Source organism: Marmota monax, unplaced genomic scaffold (genome assembly GCF_021218885.2).
Source record: "Marmota monax isolate L192 unplaced genomic scaffold, Marmota_monax_Labrador192_F-V1.1 WCK01_AAM20220418_F8-fsc00014, whole genome shotgun sequence".
Taxonomy (NCBI): domain Eukaryota; kingdom Metazoa; phylum Chordata; class Mammalia; order Rodentia; family Sciuridae; genus Marmota; species Marmota monax.
In genome coordinates, this window is record NW_026695222.1 from 18,610,087 (window position 1) to 18,635,056 (window position 24,970).

General features: G+C 48.9%; 1 protein-coding gene and 1 long non-coding RNA gene across 2 annotated transcripts; both read left to right on the forward strand.

Annotated features, from left to right (window-relative positions):
* Window positions 1-12: 12 nt before the first annotated feature.
* Window positions 13-18,613, forward strand: Lbp (lipopolysaccharide binding protein). Its single transcript, XM_046433412.2, has 15 exons — window positions 13-186; window positions 820-934; window positions 1,928-2,056; window positions 3,996-4,151; window positions 4,739-4,802; window positions 7,641-7,704; window positions 9,486-9,577; window positions 10,049-10,225; window positions 11,169-11,228; window positions 11,863-12,030; window positions 13,233-13,300; window positions 13,800-13,842; window positions 15,035-15,098; window positions 16,023-16,099; window positions 18,021-18,613. Exons 1-15 carry the CDS (start codon window positions 63-65, stop codon window positions 18,063-18,065), a joined length of 1,446 nt encoding a protein of 481 aa, XP_046289368.1. The 5' UTR covers window positions 13-62; the 3' UTR covers window positions 18,066-18,613.
* A 1,815-nt stretch (window positions 18,614-20,428) lies between these two features.
* LOC124085598 (uncharacterized) lies at window positions 20,429-24,302 on the forward strand. The gene is made up of 2 exons (XR_009225778.1): window positions 20,429-23,701; window positions 23,901-24,302. It is a non-coding gene; the product is annotated as an uncharacterized LOC124085598 (long non-coding RNA).
* Window positions 24,303-24,970: the final 668 nt, after the last annotated feature.

Consider the following 24,970-nt stretch of genomic DNA (forward strand, 5'->3'; position numbering starts at 1 on the left):
CTTAAGAGAGCCAGGCCCAGCCCACCTGTGACAGTCCCAGCTGACTCTGCTGAGAATCCAGGATGGGGGCCTTGGCCAGGGCCCTGCTGGCCGCACTGCTCGGGATCCTGCTCACACCTGCCCCAGGGGCTCTGGGCACCAACCCGGGCCTGGTGGCCAGGATCACTGACAAAGGCCTGGAGTATGGTAAGAAGCTGCCTGGTGGCCGGAGCCAGTGCACCCGACACCAGCCTGCCCTGGGCCCAGACTGCTCTGCCCCCCAGGTCGGGGGTCGGGGGAGGCCCTTCCCCGAGGTCAGGCAGCTCTGGCTGGGATTCTGGCCTGGCCACCTGCCAGCTCTGTGACTTGGGCACATTACTTATATTAGCTGGGTTCCCCACCAGCAGTTGGGAACAAGATTTGTCAGATGGCAGTTACCTGTCGAGACTGGGGGCAGGGCTCCATGCAGCACTGGGTGGTGGTTGCTGGGCCTGTTTTATACTTAGCGATACCTTAAAGATGGGGCTTATTCAGGTAGTTTACGAATATTATTTCCTGATTTTAAAGAACAGGTAAAAGTAAGATTATTGTTTTAAAAGATGCTAAACAAAGCCTTGGAGTTACCCTGTATTTATACACCCCAACATATGGAATGTAGGGACGCCCCAAGGGTTTCTTTGTTACTTGGCACAGAGGAACTCCATAACCCGGAACTGTGACTAGTACTAAGAAGTTCATGTTTCTCCCCGGGGCAAGTGGGAGCCACTGAAGAGTTTAGAGCAGGGGAGGGAAGCAGGCAGACCAAGCCACTTCTTTTTTTTTTTTTTTCCCTGTCCGCAGCGGCCAGAGAGGGGCTGGTGACCTTGCAGAAGAAGCTACGTGAGACCAAACTGCCTGACTTCTTCGGGGACTTCAGGATCAAGCATGTGGGCCGTGGGCACTATGAGTTTCACAGGTGATGCTCTTCCTTCTCTGGAGCTCCTGGGTGGCTAAGGAGGTCTCTGGAGAGGGAGGGAGACAGAACCCCAGGCTTGGACTGGGGGGGAAACCTCTTTGGGGCACACAATGGATAATTCTTCAGGGAGTTCCGAAGGAGAGGACTTAACACGCCAAATATTAAAGAAAACCTACTGGCTGTGTGACCTCAGCCTCACTTTCCTTATCTGCAAAATGGGTCGATGCGGCTTCCCCCCTTAGAGTGATAATCCAGGATCCAATAGCCCAGAAGGGAAACTAGACAAACGTTAAAAACCGTAGCCCAACTCCTACTGCTGCGTTTCCTAGATGGGGGCTGGTGTCGGGGTGGAGCCTTCCCAGGGTCAGCAGGCAGGAGCAGCTTGTGCTTGAGAAGAGGCGCGAAGGGCTTTTTGAAAGATGCTCCGTGGAGGGAGGGTGGTCGGACTGACTGCTTCATTCCTTTCTTCGTTCTTAAGTTTGTCGGCAAACATTTATTGAGCTCCTATTATGTGCCAGGCAAGGAAGATGCATTTGACCATTCTTCCCCAAGGATGGCCTCTTTCCAATCCTCAGTTGGGTCTCACCTCAGTTTGATTCCCCCGCCTGGGTGGGTTGAGGGAGGGGGTGTTGGGGAAGGAGCTGCAAGCCCAGGGGTATGTCTATGGGCCCCACCCCAGACAATACCCTGGACCCTGAGATCCCTGAGGTCTAATCCTGACTGTGAGTAATGGCGTCTCTCCCTCTGGGTTCTAGTTCGTCCTCTGTGGGGGAGAATAAAATCTGTGTCTGCCCCTGAATGACAGAGGAGGGTGCTTGGCATGGTCGCACACTCCGTGCCTGGCACAGGCAGGTGCTCAGGAGATGGGAACCAGGTGTTTGCTGAAAGCAGGTCCCACTGGTGGGAGTCCCCTGGGGCAGGGAGGGAGCAAGTCCCTAGTGGGGCGGGGTCCAGGCCCAGCACTGACACCGCCCTCTGTGTCTCTCCCTGCAGCCTGGACATCCCCAGCTGTGAGCTGAGCGGCTCTGCTCTGAAGCCCCTGGCTGGCAGGGGCCTGAGTCTAACCATCTCCGACTCCTCCGTCCAGGTCCAGGGCAGGTGGAAGGTGCGCATGTCCTTCCTGTAAGTTGGCTCTGCGCCCAGGTCCTCGGGCACTCCCCTGGCCCTTCATCCGTTCTCGAATCCAAAATGTTCCTGGTTCATCAAAGGCCACAGAATGGACAGAGGGAGCCCACGCCCCAGAGTAGACAGGGGTTCAAACCCTGGCACTTGGAGGCTTGGACTCTGTCTCCTAAAGGGGCCAGGCCTGCCCTCTGGGGCCACGTGAACTTCCCACCGAAGACCCCCAGACCCCCGAGGCAAGACCTCTAGGTGCAGCTTTATCTGGGGGTGTGTTCTAAGCCAACGTCCACAGAGCGGAGGAGGGAAGCCTGGCGGGGAAGGAAGTGGGCCTGGTCAGGGGGTGTGTGATTGGGAAGGCAGCGGGTGGGGAGCCGCAGACACGCCCCCAGTTACCCCAGCTCAGCCGCTTTACCCCATCTTCCTGTGCCGTTAGGCAAGGCCATCTTCAGGGCCACTGACCCTTCCACACTTTGAACAGTTCTCTGACCTCAAAGAAGCTTGGACAGAAGGTATATTGGCCACCAAGGGTCCAGGAGAGCAGCCAGCGGGGCCCGCATAGAACCTTCTCAGTCCAGGAGCCTGGAAGTCCTAGATCAAGGAGTGGGCAGGCCTGTTCCTGAGGCCTCCCTCCTGGGCTTGCAGATGGCACCTGCTGTCAGGGTCCTCATGGTCTTCCCTCTGACCTCGAAGCCTGGGTCTTGATCTCCTCTTATGAGGACCCCAGTCAGACCGGAGTAGAGCCCGGCCAGGGGCCTCTTAGCACAAACATCTCTCTCACCAAATACACTCACATTCCGGGGTACTGGGGTTCAGGACCTCCACGTGTGAATTTGGGAAGGACACAATTCGGGCCATAGCAGAAGAGCTGGCCATTCTCAGCCAGGTGACCTTGAGGAAAAACCTCCCTGCCTTTCAACAGTTACTCTACGTTCCCCTGCCTCCAGCCCCAGGGAACCCCCAAGCTGCATGCTGTCTCCGGGAGTCTCCCTATTCCTTCAGCATATTTTTGAGGCTCACCCACAGCATAGCTTGTACTAGGCTTTGTTTTGGGGTTTTTTTTTGTGGGGGGGTTATGATGAATGTGGTTCCATTACAGGATTAGCCCCAGGTTGCTAAAGGCGGCAGAGCGTGGATACCCACAACTTACTCAACCCGTTGCTACTCATGGACCCTTGGGTTGTCCCTTCATTTCTTGTCATTACCCATGATGCTTTGAAAGTGAGCTGCCCCTCTCATCCATCTGGGCAGGAAGAGCCACAAGATCAGGCTTAGAAGGGAAATTGCCAAAGAATAGGTGTGTCCGAATTAGGATCCATCCTGCTGGGTGTCTCGGAAAAGTGGTGCCCAGGTGCCCTCCCAACCCCAGCGGGAGACATCAGACAGACATCTGCAGGGTCTGTCTCCCATGTCTTCACGGCACTAGGTAGTAAGACTTCATTTTTGGTCTCATAGGTGAACCCTGGCCTCGTTGTTATGTTCATTTGCTTATTTGACATTGAACTTGCTATTCGTCTCTTTGATTATTTACAATTTCTTTTCAGTTGTCTCATCCTTTCCTTATTAACTTGTTCTTTGTCTATTAAGGAAATCAGCTCTTGACTGTCCCATGATACGATTTTTTTTTTTACTTTGTATATTGCATTTTTTATTCACTGAAGTTCTAATTTTCCATGCCTGTGAGTTTGTCGGTCATTTCCTTTATGGTTCAGTAGAACTGGATCACGATAGAAATCTCTGTGTCCGTCCCTGACTATAAATACTGGCCCCGGGCTTTCTTCCAGATCTTCTACTTGTTAAATCTTTTTTGTTTATTATTCAATCTTAAATCTGTGCTCAGCTCCACTGATTTGGAGGGAAAAAATCGAGCTTTCTCTTTCCTCTCCAAATGGTGGCAGATCTTGGCCTGCAAAACAGCCATGGCTCCTCTCGTCTCTTCCAGGAAGATGGACGGCCACTTCAACGTGCATGTCAAGGGCATCACCATCTCCGTCACACTGCTCTTGGGCATCGAGGACTCGGGAAGGCCCACAGTCACCACCTCCAGCTGCAACAGTCACATCCGTGATCTGGATGTGGACATCTCAGGAGATCTGAGGTAAGTCACCATCGGGACGCTGCCAGCTGGACCCCTGGTTACGGCTCACGCCCCATCCAGCCCCCAGCCCAGCCCTAAGAATGGAGAACCTCCAGGTGGGAGGCTCACCCAGCACGGGGAATAATGCAGGGGCTTCCTGTTGCAAAGAACCGATGCAGATTCGAGCCAGGAGTGCTCTTGTGTGGTTTCCACGAACAACAACAACAACATAATTTAGGGAACTGTCAAGCAAATGAAATCTGGCTGTTGGTGGATACTGAGGCTCTTGGCTAAAGAGGAGCATAAAAAATACCCAAGTCCACGGTCCAGGCATTTCTTCTCTCAGAGTCTCAGTTCACTTGCTCAGAATATTGTGGATTCTTGAGACCACCCCCTGCCCACCCACAATGCCACCAACCCCTGCCCACCCACACTGCCACCAGCCACTGAACTTGATCATGGCACACCTTGTAGCTAGAAAGCCAGATGCAGGGAGCCAGGAGGGGTGTGCCAGGACTCTGGGGCTCAGCAGGGCACAAGATGGGCAGGGCCTGGCTCCCCTGCCCCTGCTGCCCACTGACCAGTTGTGCACTGTGCTCTCCTGCCAGGTGGCTGCTGAAACTCTTCCATGACCAGATCGAGTCCAAGTTTCGAACAATGTTGGAAACCAAGGTAAGCAGGTCAAGGCCACCAGATGCCTGCGGAGCCAGGCCAGGGCCATGGGTGTCCTCACAGGGCTCTGGCCCCAGTTGGGGCCACGGGGCCTTGTTTGGACATGCATGGGCCCATGGTCTGAGGGAGAACAAATGACTCATCCTAGTCCCAGAGCTGATATGTGATAGAGCTGGGACGACACGCAGGTCTCTGAATTCCAAGTCCATTTGGTTAGGCCGAAAATGGTGACATGCTTGGCCAAGGGAGAATCGGAGAGGTAGGAGCAAGCAGACCCCAGCCGTTCCCCCTGCTTGGCCTTGCTCACTGCCCCACACTGTCCTGCAGTCCCCAAAGTCAAGAAGGAAGTCAACACAGTGCGGAGGAGACCAGGCAGGTCTCTTCAGAGAGCACTTAAACCAGGAAGAAAACGGACCAGCCCTTGAGCACTTGTCCTGTAGGGGAGGCAGAGACACCAGGTCAGATTTTTTTTGTTAAAACAATTATGTGAGTGGGGCTCAGTGGCACACACCTGTGATCCCAGCTGCTCTGCAGGCTGAGGCAGGAGGATCAAGAGTTCGAGGCCAGCCTGGGCCACTTAGCAAGACCCTGTCTCAAAATAAAATTTAAAAATGGCAAGGGATATAATTCAGTGGTAAAGCACCTCTGGGTTCAATGGGCTCAATCTCTAATACTGAAGAAAAAAAAAAGAGTTCACTTCGGATTTCATTAATTTTCAGTTCCTCCAAACACTTTCACCTTAAAATCCCATTTCTGAGGTACTGCACACCAGAGCTATGCCTAAAACACAGCTTAGAGAAGGAGAAAAGATGAAGGAGGAAAGGGGAACACACACACACACACACACACACACACACACACCCTGCTGCAGGTCTAACCTCTGGTTTGGCTTTGAGCAGCCCCTAGTGGTTGAATCAGAAATGGCAGGCAGACCCCACACTGTGATATTTCTTTTCTAGTTCTGGGCTTGTGGGGTCTTAGTGCCAGCCTCCTACTTAGGCCCCTGTTGCCATATTACTAACTTACACTTCCCAGTTGATGATGGTTATAATAATTAGAAATAATATTATACAACAATAGTAATATGTTATGATTAATTATAATAGTTATCACAATAATAAGTAATATAATATTTTTTGTAAATGAAAACAAGGAATGTGAAATATGTTATTGTATAAATATTTGCATTTATAAAATAATGGCTGCTGTTTCTTGTTCCTGTGTTTTAGCCATGAACTAAACACTTGGGACATGCAGCCTCCTGGATCTTGACCTCATTTTTTTTTTTTTCGTGCAGTACTGGGGAGTGAACCCAGGGGCACTTTACCAGTGAGTTATACTACTAGTCCCTTTTTTATTTTTCATTTTGAGACCAGATCTTGCTAAATCACTGAGGCTGGCCTTGAACTTGCGACCCTCCTGCCTCAGCCTCCTGAGTCACTGGGAATAGAGGCAGGCACCACAACACCCAACTTTGACCTCCCCTTCTGAAGTCATGACACTTTACACATTTGACAGAGGAGGCTCTGAGAGGTGGAGTAACTTGCCAGGTGATATCTGGCTCCCGGGAGGCTAGGCTAGGATCTCCCTGGGATGTGGAACCCGCTATGCCAAAGGCTTTATAGGGGCTTGGGGGTCGGAAAGCTGGGGATCTCCCTGAGGGTCCTTAGAAACCTCCTCCCAGGAGCCTGGTTTGGACCATGCTGATTCCTCCCTCGGGGTGGGGCCTGGTTTCTGAACCAGCAGAGGCAAGAAGCATAGGAACTCTGTGTGATGCACACTCACGGCCACCTTCTCTCACCCCATCCCTGGGAAGCACTTGTGCTCATCGGATCCTGTGGGTGAGGACCCCAAAGCAAAGGGATTGAAGTAGAATTTGAACCCGAGCTTGTTCAGTGCTGCTCCCTCAACCACCCGCACCCTGCCTCCCCAGGAACCCCTCCTGTGCACATGGGACAGAGGCCCCCCATGCCTCTCCTCTTCAATCCTTCAGGTTCCTGAAGGAGGGGGACACCCCAGCCCAGGGTTTGGGGGGACAGTCTGATGGAAGGCTGTCCAAGGTGAACAAGGAAAGACCCATCCCAGGTGAGGCCTGGTTCCCAGCAGTCCTGCAGGAACCCACCCCACCACCCCTTTCTCTGCTTTCTGGCAGCTCCTCCCTGGGTAACCTCCTTCTCCAGAAACGGGGGCAGTTGCAAAGGGAAGTTAGGATTTACCCTCACACCTGGCTTAGTGACACACACCTATAATCCCAGCAACTAGGGAGGCTGAGGCAGGAGGATCACAAGTTCGAGGCCAGCCTCAGCAACTCAATGAGATCCTTCCTCAAAATAAAAAAACAAAAAGGTCTAGAGATCAGTGGTAAAGTGCCCCTGGGTTCAATCCCTAGTACAAAAAAAAACAAACAACCCTACATTACCTCATTATCTATACATTTATGTGCAGGGCCATTTTAGCTGCTCTCTAGATCTGCTACTAAATTCTGATTTCTCAGAGGCCAGAGCCTCCCAAGGGGGGGAAAAATATCCTCAATAAGGGAGTTTCCGGCAGCATCTCCAGCCCGTGCCCTCCCATCACTCAGATGTCTTTCATTGGGCACAGGCCTTAAAAAGTCCAGCTGGGCCCTCTGGAGTCCCCAAGGACCTGCATTATTTTTTTATCATTCATCTTTCCTCAGTGCCTGGCGCATGATCAGCATTTTTTTAATATTTGCAGAGTGAATGATCGCTGTGCAAACTCGTGAAACAATGTTTCCAAAGCCATGAGAACAGGGGACCACAGCTAGAAACACTCAGGCTGCTTCTACCCAATTTTATTTATTTATTTTTTATTTTTCAGATTTGCAGTATGATTGATAAATCAGTGACCTCCGACCTACAGCCTTATCTCCAAACTCTGCCAGGTAGGGCACCTCACCCGCCCCTGAGACTCTATTCCTGCTCATTTTTATAAAAGCACATGGGTACATCATAAAACCTTAAGTAGGACAGAAGTATAAAAAGTAACAAAAATCTCTTTTTCTCCCCAACTTACCTTCCAAGAGATTATATATATATATATATATATATATTTGCATGTACAAATATAAATATACATAAGCATATGAACGTGCATTTATATGTTTCCTTTTTGTTCATGAAAATGTGTAAGTGCATCCTTATGAATCTGTATCTGCTACTGTATACTGAATACACTTTGTTCTCTACCCTAGTTCTTTTTAAATTTATGTATTTTGGAGAGCCTTCTCTATCAGTATACATAAATTGAAATTGCTTTTTAAAACTTTTTTTGTTATTGGGGAAGGATACCAGGGATGGAACCCAGGGGCACTTAACGACTAAGCTACATCCTTAGACCTTTTTAAAAATTTTTTATTAATAAAAATGAGCAGGGCCTCACTGAGTTGCTAAGTTGCTGAGGCTGGCTTTGAACTCACGGTCCTCCCATCTCAGCCTCCCAAGCCACTGGGATTACAGGTGTGCACCATTGCACCTGGCTCTTTTGAAAACTTTAATGGTAGTATATGCATAGAAAAGGGTGTTCTATTCTGTAAGTGTGCAGCTTACAAAATTTGCACATGCTGAGCACTCAGGCATCCAGTTCCCAGACAGAACACAGCTGGTCTTCCAGAGCCCCTCCACGTCCCCTTCATTTACTACCCAGCCCACAAGGGTAAGCACTATCCCACCTTCTACCTGCAAAGAATAGTTCTGCACTCAGGGCAGGAATGGAATCATACCATGTTTTGAGTCTTTTTCCAAATCTTTCTTTGCTCATCTTTCAGTCTGAGGTCAGGCCACCAGGAGGCCATCCCTTCATTCATTCATCCACTCTGATGTGATGCCATGGGGAACCGCTGTTTTAGACGATTGTTAGTTGTATTGCTACAAACGGTCTAGTACATTTGTGTGTCTTTGGGTACATGCCTCGGAGTGAAATTGCAGGCCACTGTGGTGTGTGTAGGTTCAGCATTATAAGATCCTGCTAAAGAATTTTCTGGACTTTTCCATTTTTTATTGTTTTTAATAGCTGTGTAGTACTCCATCCTGTGGCTGTGCCCTGATTTAAAGATCCCAGAAAATGGACATTTGGGGTTCTTCCATCCATTACCAGTACCAGCAGGGCTGCAGGGGCACCCAGGATATGCCTCTCTGCCCACATGGAGGTGTATCTGCAGAATAATTGGCTCCATGAAGAGACCCCAAATCCCAGGTGCAATGTGAATTTTGGAGGGTCGGCCAGCCAAGCGTCTGAGATGTTCTCTGGTGCTGTGGCCCCAGGTCCTCATGCAGTACTTGTTGACACCCTCTTCCCTGAGGCCCAGGATGCACAGTGACCTGAGAAGGGAACATTCATTCCCCCAGGGCTTTGGAGGGGAGCCTCTGGGCCTCTGGACCTGCTCAGCCTTCCTGGTTGTGTAGCTCAGCATGAAGCTCCAGGGCCGGGCTGGGCTCCTCCTGGGACACTGTGTCGGCCCTGGGCTGAGCCTCACACCCTCACCATGGCTGAGCCACCAGAGAGACAAGACCCACTTGTCGTCTTTAGGAAGAGGTTGTGTGCCCCAAGCTGGGTGGAAGGGCAGGGACCCTGGAGAAAGTCACAGAGCGGGCCGGAGCCCTCGCCCTTTCCCCATCAGTCAAAGGCCACGGCTGGCCCCTAATGCTGCCCCTCTTGGGTTCACAGTCATCGCAGAGATTGACAGCTTCGCAGGGGTCGACTACAGTTTAACGGAGGCCCCTCGGGCAACCGCCAACATGCTGGATATCATGTTTAAGGTGAGGGCCTTGGAGCAGGGCCCTGGGTGAGTCCAACCCCAATGAAGTTTGCCTGGGTATCGGCCCGGTCCTGGGCCACCTTCCTCCTACCTTCAAATCTGTCTCCTCTCCCCACTGCGGGGAGGCAGGGCAATATGGAGCGGTGGCGAGTGTTCCCAGGGCTAGGAGACTCCCAGGTGCCTCACCATCCTTAGGTCCTAATGAGTCCTCTCCTCCTTCTTCCCCTCCTTTCCCTTCCTGCCCTGCAGAAGGGGTGGCTCAGAGCTGGTCCCAGGAGGGCCGTGCACTACGTCCTGTGGGGTCATAAACCAAAGCTCCTGGGGGACCCCACATTGGCCCCGAGGAACGCGTCGCAGTGGGGCAGTGTCAGCACCGTCTCGTGCTGGTGGTTCTCTGGCCCCCACGTCCAGTGCTCCCACGTCCCTGGGTTTGGGAAGTCCAGTTGGAACCTCTCTCTCTCTCTCTCCCCAGGGTGAAATTTTCCATCTTGATCAGCGCTCTGAAGTTCCCTTCCTTGCCCCGGCCATCAGCGTTCCTGAGGACCACGACCGAATGCTCTACTTTGCCGTCTCTAATTATGTCTTCAACACCGCCAGCCGGGTGTACTACCAAGCAGGGTACCTGAACTTCTCCATCACAGATGACATGGTGAGGACGGTGACAGAAACACGTTCTCCGGTGACAATGTAACTTATTCTTCCTTTCTTTTTTCCTTTCTGCCCCTATTTACATCAGTAAAACAGTAAGTTATATAACTAAAAGATCGAAGCCAGGAAAAAAAAAAAGTAAGTTAGCACAAGTTCCCTGTATTACTTTGGCTGCCAAGAAGCTCTAATCCAAAGTTCTTTCTCCCTTATAACAACTAGAGAAGACTTTGCAGTCTATCTACTACTTTTCTCTTAGTCTAGACCTGTTCTAGTTTATATTTTTTCTCATCTTGATGATGCATGGAGGTTTATTAAAAACATGTTTGTGAATGAAGCAGAACAATAGATACCCTGATAAAGACATAAGGTTACACAGAAAATGAAATAAAGACCAAGTGAAACATAAAGCACAATTAGGAAGATACTGTGCCCATTCATTGATTTTTTTTAATCACAAATCTACGAGCTTCCTTGTAGCCAAAGTGAAAAGGGTACATGATTTAGTGATCTAAGTCTTCCTGATACCTCTAAAACAACTGCCTCCAATGGGGCTTTGTATAAGGGAGACTCAGTTTTATAGTGAATCATATCTTTTTTTTCTGGGACTCAGAAGGCTGTTCCTTGCAGCAGTTTATAAAAGTTAGAGATCTCATGAATGTCAGGGTGATGGGAAAAAGCACAGTGTGCTACAACTTGGATGATTCAGTTTACCCTGTTGTACAGGGGGACTGTCTGCTGAATGGATGGAGCGATTTAGTCCTCGGGATGATTCCTCATAGCTTTGACCCTCTGTGGTCATGTCTCATTTGCCCTCCCCACCATTTCCTGGAGCACTTACTATGTGCTCTGCCCTCCCAGGGGCCCAAAGGCCGGGGTGACTATAATGCCTATTTTTCAGAAGAAGACATCAAAGCTCCCCAAATTTCTCTGTCTCTTTGCTGCAGATCCCACCTGACTCCATCATCAGACTAACCACCAAGTCCTTCCGTGCCTTCCTCCCCCTGGTAAGGGTCCCTTGGCCCTCTGTGGGTACGTGCTGAGCCTACTAGACTTCCAAGGTTTCTCTTCAAAACCTGCACCTCCCTCTCAGCTTGGCCGAGATTCAGAAGGTTGGGGAGCTGCAGGCTTCAGGGCTCTTGCCAGAGCCCAAGTGACAGGCCTGAGGCCCATGTCTCCTGGGGCCATGCAGATTGTCCAGTCTGATTTTGGTTCTACCTAAGAACCCAAGGAGTGCTGGTGTGTTCTATAAAGGGTACCCTAATTAGCAACGCCTAACAACTCTAGAGGGCTTACTTGGGGTCAGGGATGTTTGTGGCACTTTAAAAATTATTTTTTGAATGAGAAATGAATTCTCATGATTCAACATTCAAGAGATACTATAGAGTGAAAAAGTCTCCCAACCACCTCTGTCCCTTGGCACCCAGGTCTCATCTTGAGTTTACTAAGAGGGTCAGATGTGTATCTCCTTCTTCAATATCCTATGTATACAACATTAAATGTGTGCTTCTTTTTCTCCATTATTTTTACACAGAGGGGGCCTACAGAGCCTGCCATTCTGTACCAACCTCAGCCCTATGTGACTGTACTCTGCACCCCTATTTTCTTCTCTTGACATAATCTTCTAATTCTGCCCCCCAGATAGGCAAGCTGTACCCCAACATGAACTTGGAGCTCCAGGGAGCCCTGCTCCGGGCCCCACTCCTGACCTTCAGCCCTGGGAATCTCTCCTTGGCCCCCCAGCTGGGAATCGATGCCTTTGTGCTCCTGCCTAACTCTCTCAAGCAGTTTGTCTTCCGGCTCGGTGTGGTAAGGTTCTGAGTCTTTGCAAATGCTGCTCCTGTTTCCTGAATGCTTGTCCCCCATTCACCATCTGGCTAATTCCTCCAGGTCTCAGTGTACTTCCCCAGAGAGGTCTATCTTGTTGGTGCTAACCCCACTCTATCTTACCTTTTGCCATTTTTTTCTTGTAGCACCCCATTATTTTTATTCACAATGTTTATTATCAAGGTATTTATATATTTATTTGCATATATATTTGTTTCACGTACGTGTAGGAAGGTTTGGGGGCCTTCCTCCTATTTGCTTTGCTCTGTAGCTGTAGCTGACACCTAAAGACTACATTTCCCAGGGGCCCTTGCACTTTGACGTCTAGTTATATCAGCCAATGGGAGACAGGATCAGGAGAACGGAGGGCGGGAGGAAGAATCAAGCCAGAGTTTATTTTCCCCCTCTCTTTGCCTTGGGCGGAACCTGCAGGGACTATCCTCAGGGTGGTGGCTCTACGAATCCCAGCTCCACACTCTCTCCCTCTAGTCTGGGGTGGAGGTAGCCTCCTGGCTTGCTTATCTCTGAGCAGCCTCACCAACACATTTCAGCCTTTTGCCATTCCACACTTGTATAGCCACTGCTTTGCATTAAATTCTTTCTACATGAAACATTGAGAGAGTTTTTTTCTTTTGTGATGGACCCCGTCTAATAGAGAAGGGGTTCTGAGTTCTTTGAGGACCCTGCTCACCAGACAGAGAACTTGGCTCTCTTGTTTCAGGTTTGAAACTCAACAAGTCAGATCTCTGCAAGGGGGTAATTCCTCTCAGGGGGTCCGTCTGCAAACTGAGGGTGTTGTTATTGCTGTGAAAATTGTTCTTGTTGTTCATATATCTTAAGATCAAATGTAATTTATTATTATTGTGACCACAGCTGACTCATAGCAGGGAGGTAGCTGGTAATGATCCTTTTTAGAGCTCTCCAGGGATACACATGCTAAGCCTTCTTGGTAGTCTACTCAAGGTTTAACGGCTGCCATGGTCAGCAATTTTAAGTAAAAATATTCAAGTCCAAGTCCAAACATTTATTGAGCACCTACCATGTGCCCCTGGGGTCTACGGTCAGTCTATGGGCAGGTTTCCTGCTTGGACTCCCTGAGCTGTTGGTTGAAGGTAATACTGGCTCTGGTCACTGTTCTGACAACTGCCATCATTTAGAACTGGTTTCTTCCCTGGCTTTTCTAGACCACTAATATATCCGCCACGTTGGCCTTCAATACCAGCAAGATCACTGGGCTCCTGACCCCAGGAAGGTAAATCAGCCTCCTCCTGCCCACAGGGATGCTCAGCCGGGCTCCCTCTGACACCTTAGCTGCTCCTCTGTGGCTGGGAGTAGGGGGTGTGGGGGGTGATTCTCTCCTGTCAATGTTGGGGAACCATTTGGGAAGGAAATTTAAATTTTATTCCAATTGGCCTAATTCCTTTGTTGTGCTGAGCCTGCCCCCCCACCACCCATACATTTCAAATTTCTAAATGATTTACTTTAGGAATTTAGAAATCCAAATGATTTTTTTTCTTAATGAATAGACGTCAGTTGTATTAATTTCCTGAGCTGATAAAGATCGAGCTCTTTCCCTCCACCCCACCTCCCTCTGTCTTCCCGGTATTGTTGTGTCATTGTTTTTTAGATACTTAATTACCTTTTCACCCCCCATCCTCAGCCAGTGCCTCCTCCTCTCTGGGACCCCCGTATTGCCTAGGTTCCCATGGGCACGACGCCTATATCTATGAATCTTCTCTGATTTGTTACAGGGTACAAGTGGAACTGAAAGAATCCAAACTTGGATTCTTCAATGTAAGTTATTAATGTTTTTTATTTAATGACATGGTTAGGATACTAAGCAATTGCTGTGGCACCTTTCATTGGAAATAGAAAAAGAGAAGAGCAGATCTCTGCCCTAGGGAAGCATTGAACTTCTCAAGAAGACAAGACATAGCAACAGGAATGGGTTACATCCCAATATAAGATAATAAATAATTAAGCTATCTGTTGGACATAATTACTTTCATTGCAAGGGAAAGAAAGCCACCTGTATTAAGCACAGAAGAATAACCCATAGGGTCATGTTACTAAAAAACAAATCACAACAATAACAATGAAAACCCAAGGCAGGAGGTTTCAGGCATAGATGGATCCAGGTGCTCAAATTAGTGACCACTTCATCCCTGCTGTCCTTCCCCCACTTTCCCTAAGCACTTACAAAGTGGAAGCAAACACAGACTGGGGAGGGATGTTGCTCCTGGGGTCCCAAGAATGACTCCTTTCAGAGAATTAAGGGTGAGGTAATGATACCCTGGCTGTGTATATACACACACCATGTTAAAATGTCCTATGAAGTGAAGCATTCACATGTAAAGACACAGAGTCATCCTAATGTGTTCAGAAAAAAAAGTATAAAGAGCAACAACCGTCACCCCAGATCAATTTAGATTCAAATCCAGACCCTGCTGTCCAGTTTCTAAGTCACTTTCATTCTGTGGGCCTCAATTTCCTTATCTGTGAAATGGGGAGGTTAATAGGAACTTCCTGGGGGTTCTTGTGAAGACTGAATCAGATACTTATAAAGCTCTGAGCCCTGTTCCTGGCGTATAGTGAGTGTGTCAAAGTGGTGTGTCCTAATTTTTGTAGAGAAGCCCAGTTTGGGTTTACTTAATTTTTAAAAATTACACAAGTAATTCAGGAAGATATTCTTGCTTTTTTTTAAAAAAAAAGTTAAATACTAAAGATAATGCTTGGTGCTCTTCCTATGCACAGTGACGCACAGCCTCTCAAATTTTTTCTATTTGATTGCTTACCTATAAATGTGCGTCTCAAAATGGTTATAACTTGCAAAACAGCAGCAAGATGTAGGCATTCATCTGCAAACTGCGTTTTTCAAACTTTTCGCCCTGTGGGCAACCACAGCCACCCCTGGGTGGCTGTGAGACTGTGTACTGGGGGCCCCTGGCCCGCGGGGTCACGGTGTACCTCTCCTGTTCTCCACCAGGTGGAGATGATGGAGGCGCTGCTCAACTACTACATCCGGGAGACTCTCTACCCCAAGGTCAATGGTAAGAATCCAGACCCATTTTTCCCAAGTGGATAGTGGACAGTGCTTGGAGCGGAAAGAGAGTTGGACTTGGAGTTGGGAACCAGGGCTCCCCCTGGGGGCTGCGTGACCTTGGAAAGTCTCTCGTCTGGGCTTCAGTGGGATGTTGATGCTGGCGACAGCCCCTCCAGGCTCTGTTGGGGCTGGAGCTGCGACATCTCCTTGGTGCTCCTCCTGAGGGAGCAGGAAGTGCCCCTCCCCTCCTTCGGTGAAGATTGAGGACCAACTTGGTCCTCAAGTTCATAGATGAGGGCACCAGGTAGGGCACCAGGCAGGCACATTTCCCAGTCAGTCACCCACGTCCATAGTAAAAATAAATAAAGCACAAAGTCCCAAACCCTGATTCCCTGAGATATCACTCTATTTGGCTGCAACATAAAGCAGGATGGGTGGAGGGCAGAGAGTAGTTACCACTTGCTCTACCTGCTACCCCAAACCTGCTACTTCTTCCAGAGGGCTCCATGACTATCGGCTTAGGTTCCCCTGCCAGCCTTCCGAAGTTCAAATCCCAGTTCTGCCACTTCCTAGCTGTGTGACCTAGAACAAGTTACTGGATCACTCTGTGCCACGGTTTCCTTATGTGTGAAATGGAAATAATAATCATATCTACCTCATAGTCCTAAGTGGGAATACTTAGTATTGTGTATAGAATTTGCAGAGAGTGGCCTGGGGTTGTGGCTCAGAGGTAGAGTGCTCGCCTAGCATGCATGAGGCACAGGGTTCTATCCTCAGCACCACATAAAAATAAAATAAATGTATTGTCTTCATCTACAACTAAAAATATATATTAAAAAAAAGAATTGCAGAGAGCAAAATTCTTCCATTAAAAAAATGTCTATCACTGTTATCTGTTAACTCATTCTTTTGATATTGTCCTTGCCTGCAGATAAGCTGGCTGAAGGCTTCCCCCTCCCTCTGCCAAGGCATATTCAGCTCCATGACCTCCTTCTCCAGATTCACAAGGTCAGTGGGTTCAAGGGGGCTCTGAGGACTTGGGGGTGGAAGTTGGTTAGCCCGCCAAATTTGGAGACCATAACTCAGTGGAATCCAGCCCGGACCTGCGTGCTCCAGGATCTTTCAGTGTGTCATGAGGCCATCCATGTGTCCTTTAGAAGTGGCCTCTCTGCCGGAGCAGGAGACATTTGATGAAGCCTGGGTTTCCACTTTGAAAATACTGCAAGTTTTAGACTTAGCAACAGTCAGGGTCTGAAGGCCATGGGTAAATTGTAATGCATTCCTTTTTATTTGTTTGTATATTTTGTGGTACTGGGGATTGAACCCAGGGGCACTTTACCCCCAAGTTGCAGCCCCAGCTTTTATTATTTATTTATTTTTAATTTTTGAGATAGGATCTTGCGAGATTGCCCGGGCTGGCCTAGAACTTGAAATCTTCCTGTCTCAGCCTCCCAAGTTGCTGGGATTACAGTATGCGCCACCATGCCCAGCTAATTCCATCTTAATTCTTAAGTGAAAGAGCTGTATTATAAATATGTATTTGGTGTGTCCCCCATTTTAAACCTATAACTTTTTTTTTTTTTTTTTTGGTGGTGGTGGTGCTGGGGAATCCAACTCAGGACCTCTGCATGCTGGGAAAGGTCTCTGAAACTGAGCCACATCCCCAGCCCACCTTGTGAACATTTTTAAAAACATTTTAAAATTTTTCCATAAGGCCATTGCTCCACCACAAACACAGTTTGGATTTTGGTGTGCGTCTCTCCAGTCCTTCACCTCCGCCGAGGCTTTTCTTAAAGTTTTTGTCTGTTTTGGACACCTGTATTGCTAACACTCATATCTGCCTTTAATTCATTATTTATTTTAACTTAACGTCACCCCTTAGGTATGTTCTATGATCAAACCTAGTTTTCAGCTCCTGCTGATAAACAGCTGTGTATAATCTCACCCTGAAGATGGACCATAATTGATTTAACTATTTTAATACCAAGAATTAAGCCTGATTTTTTCACTATCCAGGCCAGGAATCTAAGGGTCCATGAATCCACCCAGATTTCAGGCCATCTCTCTAGAACAGCACTTCCAGGGTGAGAGGACTCCACTGGCCGACATGTGGGCGTCACGGGACTTAGAGACATGCTGCATTGGTGCTTGGTCCATGGTCAACGTCCCCAAAATAATAGCTATTAAAGGGAATGAAGGTCAGGGGTGGCTGGGAATGCGGAAACGCTGGCCAGCTATTGTATTTGTAAAACAAATGTTCAGAGCCCTTTTGAATCTCAGGATACTTAACACCCAACCAATGTTGAGTGTCCACAAGTGAAATTTAGATCATTGCTCAAAACAAAGTCAGAGTGACCATTCACACAGTTGGTCTCATTTATCTCTTCTATAAAATGGGGTGTAACCCAGGCCTTCCTGGGTAGAGGCCAATGTTTGGCATGTGGGAAGTGATTAGAGGATTTGTTATATATTATCATTGAAATCCTGAGGTCACCTGTGTTCATTTTCCCAGCCACCCAAGGCAGGAGTTGGATCACTCTGGAAAGAATTAAACTTTGCCTTGAGTTCTGAGTCCCCACCCCTCTGACTGATTTAAGAGCAGGAGAGTAAATCCCAGCAGCTCACAATTTTGTGTTCTCCACCAAAGAGAAAAAAAAAAATTTAGGTGACACAAAGGACATTTATGAGACCTTCCAGGAGTACACAGCTTGGGAAATGACAGGCAGATCGCTACTTGGAGAAGTTAGCTGGCAAACGCAGTGCTTTATGGAGACCTTGGGGAGCCAGGCACTCCTGCGATTTATGCAGTGACCTGGTTTCTGGCAGAGCCGGTGTTTCCCGCGCCAGGGGCCCTCTTTATGTAGCAGGTGCATCTTTTTGGAGTAGAAGATGCTCCTTACCAGCCCAGGCCCGCCTTGTTTCCCTCTAGGACTTCCTGTTCTTGGGTGCCAATGTCCAGTATATGAGAGTTTGAGGACAAGAAGGAAGATGGTCTCAGAGGCCACAGCTGGACCCGCCAGGCGCATTTCCAGATGTGCAGCACATCTCCGGAGATTCCTGAAGGACGAGGACATTTCCATTCTCAGCTCTGGGGGTCCCTGCCCCCCGCTTCCTCTTTGCCAGGTGCTCCAACACCCTCTGACTCCAGACGACTTTCTCCTCTGGGTGGACCACCCTCCCCCACTGACCTGTGGTGACTTTAAGAGCAGACATTGCTGGGCGAGGTGGCACACACCTGTAATCCCAGCAGCTCGGGAGGCTGAGGCAGGAGGATCTCAAGTTCAAAGCCAGACTCAGCAAAAGCTAGGTGCAAGCAACTCAGTGAGACCCTGTCTCTAAATAAAATACAAAAGAGGGCTGGGGGTGTGGCTCAGTGGTCGAGTGCCCCTGAGTTCATTCCCCGGTACCCCCCCAAAAAAGAGGAGCAGGCACTGTTTTTTGTACCCCAACTGATCCCCGTATCTAGTGGAACGCTAGCACTTTGTAAGTCCTCAATAAATATTTATTGAGTGGTTTGATGAAGACGTTCTGACGGGGATTACCTCACTGCTCACCGTGTTCTGGCTCCAGGGGTCTTTGGCTGCTCAGCCCCAGTGTGGTATCCACAGCTAGACCTCGGAAACGCTCCCCTTTCTCAGAGGCCACTGCTGGACAGGCGTCAATAGGAGAGCAAGGGACTCTGCACAGCACTCGGCCCAGACCCTGGTGCTGGTGTCCCTCACTCAGGTCCTTGCCCCATGTCAGTCCAGAGGCCCGTTTCAACAGCCGCTCACCTGCTTGCTTCTGGCCTGCTGCAGACGCCGAGCCCGAGGGTCTCCCAGAGCAGCAGAAGCTCAGTCTCCTGCCCTGTCCCCACGGAGGCTAGTGTGAGGAGGAAATGGATCCGAAAGGGTTTTGGTTCAACCCAAATAAAAAGCTCATTCCACTGTGTTTATGAGCCCCAAGCCTGGGGGAGGGGGGGGCCATGATTTCTAATTACTGAACAATGAGCCTTTGATCAGACTTCATAAAAAGTCATTTCCAAGTTATGTAGTTAGACCCCCGGGGTCTGGGAGTCAGAAGGCTGGTTTGATATTCTTTTATTATTGTGTTAATGAGCAGATGGAAGGAGCTGCTGGCTAGAAGATAATTCACAGGGAATAGACCCATTTACCCTGTGTGTGACAGAGAAGCGTTCCAAGATGGGACCATGATGTGCTGTCACATCTGGTGGCTGGGTACCCTGGGCTTTGTCTCCTCCCTCCTCCTTGCTCTTGTTTATTTGTCCACCACCATCCTCGTCCCTGTGGTAGCTGGTGAAGGGCTCAGGCTCCCTCCGGTCCCCGTCCTGTGGCCCTGGGCAGGTCGCTTGTCCTTCATGGTCCTGATCTCCATGACCAGAGTTAACTTCACCAAGGGTCTTCTGCCCTCCAGATCCTTCAGTCCTCAAACCGTTGGCCTTCGACCCTGAGTGTGAGGCCAGTGACACTTGAGATCTGCTCATGGTGGCCTGGTCACGGGCTGGAGGTCCCCCACTCCTATATCCAGCTGCCTGTCCTCAGCTCTGCTCTTGTGAGTGCTGCAAACCCTGCATTGCCCAGGTGTCGAGTGGCATGGACGTCCAGGACCCATGCAGGCTAGTAATCCAGGGTGGGGCTTATTAAAGGGCATTAGATAGAGCTACGTGGCAGGGGGGTGGAGATGGTCATGAGCTAATCAGATGCAGACCACCCAGGACATGAAAGTTCATTTTTCCATTAGTCCTCCTCATGTTGTTTTTTTTTTTTAAATGATGGTCATTTCTACATATCTATGGCTTCACTTACCTGAGGATCACAAATATTCAGAAAAAAACTGAACTGAACATGTATAGACTTAATTTTCTCATCATTGTTCTCTGAACAATACAACTATTTTTTTAAATATTTTAAGTGGTTGATAGACCTTTATTTATTTATTTATATGTGGTGCTGAGGATCAAACTCAGTGCCTCACACATGCCAGGCAAGTGCTCTACCACTGAGCCCCAGCCCCAGCCCTACAATATAACTATTTATATGGCCTTTCCATTGTGGTCAGGTATGATAAGGAATCTTGAAATGACTTAAAGCCTAGACGAAGATATGTGTAGGTTCCCATGCAAATACATCATTTTACGTGAGGGACTTGAGTATTGTCAGATTTTGGTATCTGCAAGGGGCCCTGGAACCCATCTCTCATAGGTACTGGGGATGGTTATTCTGTCACACACCTGAGTCAACACATGCTCATAAGTTTCCTTTGTCCTATTTGAGATCATGACACTTACTTAATGTTTGATTATGTGCTTGGGAAATGCCTTCTAGACCAGTGCTTCAATGTGCCTAGGAATCCCACAAGAACCTTATTGAGAATTCAGACTCTGGTGCAGTAGGTCTGGGCTGGGGCTGAGAATTGGCATTCCTCAGCTCTCCCACATGATGCTAATGCTGCTGGCCTTCAATCCAGATGTGAGAGGAGGGTAAGGTAACTCTATGGGAGTCAGGATCTTCTCCTTGCTCTCTACTCCCCTGAACCGTGCCCGGCCCGTAGCAGTGCACAGTCAATATTTACCACATCATCACCCATCAGACTTGGCCCACTTCTCCATCTGGCCCATCTGACACTGTGTGGGTCGTGGGTGCCTGACATTCCTAGTGTCAGGATCCCAGGGAGGAAAACTGTCTGGGGGGAAAAAAAAAAAAGCCAAGTAGAAAAAGTGGCCCAGCCAACCTGTTGAGATTAAGGGGCGGCTTTGCCAATAATAGGGCAAAGACAAATCTCCCAATCAGAATTCTAACAATTTGTGCAAATATCCCCCTCAAGGAGAGGCAGAGCATTGACTCCCCACCCTTAGGTAATGGCCTGTTCCACAGAGTGGAGTGATAGGAGGCGGAGAGTAAATTTATCATAGAGAAACCTGGCACGTAGCCAGGTGGTCAAGGTCCGCCTCTTCAAAGACAAGTCATGTTGGTAGTCTGTCTTAGTCAGTGCTGGCTGCTATAACAATCACCATAGACTGGCTGGCTACAGCAACAGATGTCTCTTTTTCTCAATTTGGGAGGCTAGAAGGCTAGGGTCAGGCTCTGGTGAGGGCCCTCTTCCAGGTTGCAGATGCTGGCTTCCCACTGCAGCCTCTCCTGGGGGAGATGAGAGAGGAGGACGCCAGCTCTCTGCGGTCTCAGCTTATGAGAGCATGAAACCCATCATGAGGGCTCCACCCTCCTAAGCTAATCACCTCCACAGGCCCCGCCCCCTTATACCCTGGCATTGGGGATTAATTGGGGGTGGGGTGGGGCGGGACACAAGCATCCAGTCCCTAACAGTATGTATCCTTGATGTGATGAAATGACAATGGCACTCTAGTCTTTTCCAAAGTCCCTAATGAAGAACACCAAACACACATTAAGTGACATTCTATAAAACTGCCTGGCCTGTTTGCAAAACTGTCAAGGTCATCGAAAACAAGGATGGAGCCAGGCTTGGTGGTTCACACCTGTAATCCCAGCAGCTTGGGAGGCTGAGGCAGGAGGATCGCAAGTTCAAAGCCAGCCTCAGCAATTTAGTGAGGTCTTGAATAACTTGAAGGGGGCTGGGGATGTGGCTCAGTGGTTGAGTGCCCCTGAGTTCAATCCCTGGTACCAAAAAAGAAAGAAAACAAGGACAGAATGAGAAATTGTCACAACACAGATGAGAACTAAATCTAATGTGGTGTCCTAGATGTGACCCTGAAAAACAAAAAGGACATTAGGGAGAAAACAATAAAATCTGAATAAAGTACAGAATCTAGTTAAAATAATATATCACTGTGGAGTCGTTAGTTATAACAAGTGTAATAATAATACAAGATGCTAACAGTAGGGGAATCTAGGGCCAGGATACCTGAGGACTTCGTACTGTCTTTAAAAATCTAAAACCATATAAAAATTATTTTGAAAAAAAAACTAAAACTAATTTTTAGTTTAACTCCAAAACTATTAAATCTTTTTTTTGCCAATCTAAAACTATTCTAAAGTTACATATTTAATTTCAAAAATATTGGAAACTTTTTTCCACCAAAAAGTTTATATGATCAGAAGTCACCAATTGTCAGTGGAGGAAATTGTGGTCCCGAGAAAGGTCATCAGCTCAGTCCCCCACTGATGGCTTTGGCTGGGGTCACTTTGAACTCGGGAACCAATAGCATCTGCAGAACCAGATTTCAACCACCTTTCAGACCCCATTTGTATGACAGATTCAGGGAAGTTCGGGGCTTCCTGCCCTGGTGTCTCTTCCCGAAGCAGGTAGTTCTCAGGGGAATGTGTCCGACACATTCATAGGCAGCTGGTGTTCCTCAGCCTAAGACTCTGAAGGCTGTGATAGGAAAGTTCCATGTCAGGGAAACATGCCCAACACAGACCCCTCATGCAATAAGGTAGCACAGAGCTGGCCCCAGGCTCCTGTCCCTGCACGCCCCTCCCGTGCTTCCTGGCTTCTCCCACACTCCTCTCTGTTCCAGAATTTGGGTCTGTGACGCCCACATCCCTCGGGCTTGGAACCTGGGCCTGGACGCTCTTCTCTTTCCCGAGCAACATTGGCCTCCGAGGCTTTGAACACCATCTCTGGTTGTAGTATGTTTCTGATCCAGGCTGAGAGAAGAGATTCTGAGATGCCACCTGTCCCTTGACAGCAGCACGCTTGACGACCCCCTTGGGCTTACTGGATTCAGGAGGCTGCACCAGGCTGGTTGCTGAGGGACAGGTAAAGGCATCCTGAGGATTTCTCCCAGAGCCGGGGGCATCAATTTCCCCCACAACATATCCACCTGGGCCTGCTTCTCCCAGCCCGCTGAGGAACGCTGGTAGTAAAACAGCAGAACAGACGGCTGCTTTATGGGCCAGAAGAAAGTGATTTCCCACCTGGGGCCAGTAAAGAATCCAAGGCTCCATTCTGTCCTTTCCCTCCGAGAAGGTTTTTCCTCCTGTCTCAAGTGATCTCATGGGGCCATTAGCTTAGACACAGCAGCAGAAATGCCAGGGACAGGTGGGCTATCTTAAAAGGATGCTCTCTCATCCCATCCACAAAGGAGGTAGGCCCAGAGCCATCGCCCGCATCCCCCAGACCCAATCAAGCCCAGCTTTCTTTCGGTGCCACTCGCCCAGCCCCAGCTATCTCTCCAGGACCTGTGATTCCGCAGAGAGTAGTTCCTAAGAACTGCTCCCGCTTGGTATCCTCTTAAGAGTGAAATGGCCAAATTAAAAAGCTCAGACAAAACTGGTGTTATGAAAATGTGGAGTAACTGGAGAACCTGCCCCCTGCTGGTGGCAGCGGGTCTCAGATGGTGCAGGCTGCTCTAACAATTTGCCAGAGACGGGACAGCTTAAAAGACAACATGTATCTCGCAGTTCCAGAGGCTGGGGAGCTCAAGATGCAGGTGACAGCAGACTTGGTGTCTGATGAGAATGCTCTTCTGGATGCCAGATGGCCATCGTATCCTCCCAGGGTGGAGAGCCGAGAGGGAGGAAGTGACCTCGAGGTGTCTCTGCTTATAAGGCCACTAATCCCATTATGAAGACTCTACCCTTGAGACCTGATCTCCGGATGTCATCACATTGGGGTTTAGGGTTCCAACAGGTGAGTCGGGGAGTGCATTCAGTCCACAGCAAAGTGCAAATAGGTACAGCCCCTGGAAGACCATTTAGAAGTTGAAGTTGAACACGCATGTGCCCCGGGACCCAGCAACCCCGCTCCTTAGCACAGCCTCAACAGAAATGCCTACATTTGTTCATCGAAGGACATGTGCCGCCTGTTCCTAACACACTTTTCGTGGCAGCCCCAGGTTGGAAACAAGCCCCGATCCCCAGTAGTGAGCAAACTATAAGGTGCACACATGGGACTGGAACACCAACGGGCATCAATGAGCCGCAACCCCCTGCAGCCCCCTGGACGGTCTCACCAACAGAAGGCTGAGCGAAAGAAGCCAGCCACCGGGAGGGACGCTGCTGTGTGAGTCCCCAAGGCCAACTCATAACCACACAAAGACAAGTCATGGAAGCCAAAGTCAGGAGAGCGGTCGGGCCTGGGGATGAGTGGAACAGTCGTGAGGAAAGGACAGAAGGGGCTCTGGGACTGTGGCGACCCTCCGTTCCTCCATCTGTGCACCAGCTACGACGGGGAGCTCACTTATAGTTCTTTTGCTTATTTAGGATCACAATAAACAAAAGTCTAATTTTCAGATTTATTCTTCCAAATATACCAGTCGCTCAGCTGCTGAGGCTGGCCTCAAACTTGTGATCCTCCCTACCTCACCCCACCTCAACCATCATTTGGACTTTGTAAGAGCAGAAATAAACCTCTGTCATATTTAGCCACTGAGATTTGGGGATTAATCTATTACAGGGCTAATGTTGGCTTTAACTGATACAGAAGGTAGGTAGCGGTGGCAAGGTATGAGCCTGCTGAAAGACTGAAATGTAATAAGGTATGTAAATTGCTACATCTGTAGAAGATGCTCAATAAATGGGAGCTATTATTATTTGAAACGCATCAGGCTTCTCTGCTGCCCCGACCGAGACCTCCTAACTTGCCATATTCAGTTAACTCTTCCTTTATCCCAGCAAGGAAACAGGCATCAATCTACACCACAAATGACCAAATAATCTCTCCTTGCTCAGAATCCCACTAAAGCTTTCTATTACACTATAGTTCATTAGCAACTGATGGCTCTGTGTTGTGAATTGCTGTTTAAATACTAATCTCCTGAGTTTCGTGTCTAACCTTCCTAAGTAGATCATAATTGCCTTGAGGGCAGGAAATCAACTGGCTATGTCTGTGTCACCCACGGCTCATCGCAGTACGAAGCCGGCATGTCATCTGTAGCTGGTGATTTGAAGTCTTGTCACT

What these genes read in the sequence shown, in the direction of transcription:
- Lbp (XM_046433412.2), top strand. Translation starts at nt 63, where the DNA reads ATGGGGGCCTTGGCCAGGGCCCTGCTGGCCGCACTGCTCGGGATCCTG. An exon ending in TGACAAAGGCCTGGAGTATG is followed by an intron (nt 187 to 819) that starts GTAAGAAGCTGC and finishes CCCTGTCCGCAG; the next exon opens with CGGCCAGAGAGGGGCTGGTG. An exon ending in CCAAACTTGGATTCTTCAAT is followed by an intron (nt 13,843 to 15,034) that starts GTAAGTTATTAA and finishes GTTCTCCACCAG; the next exon opens with GTGGAGATGATGGAGGCGCT.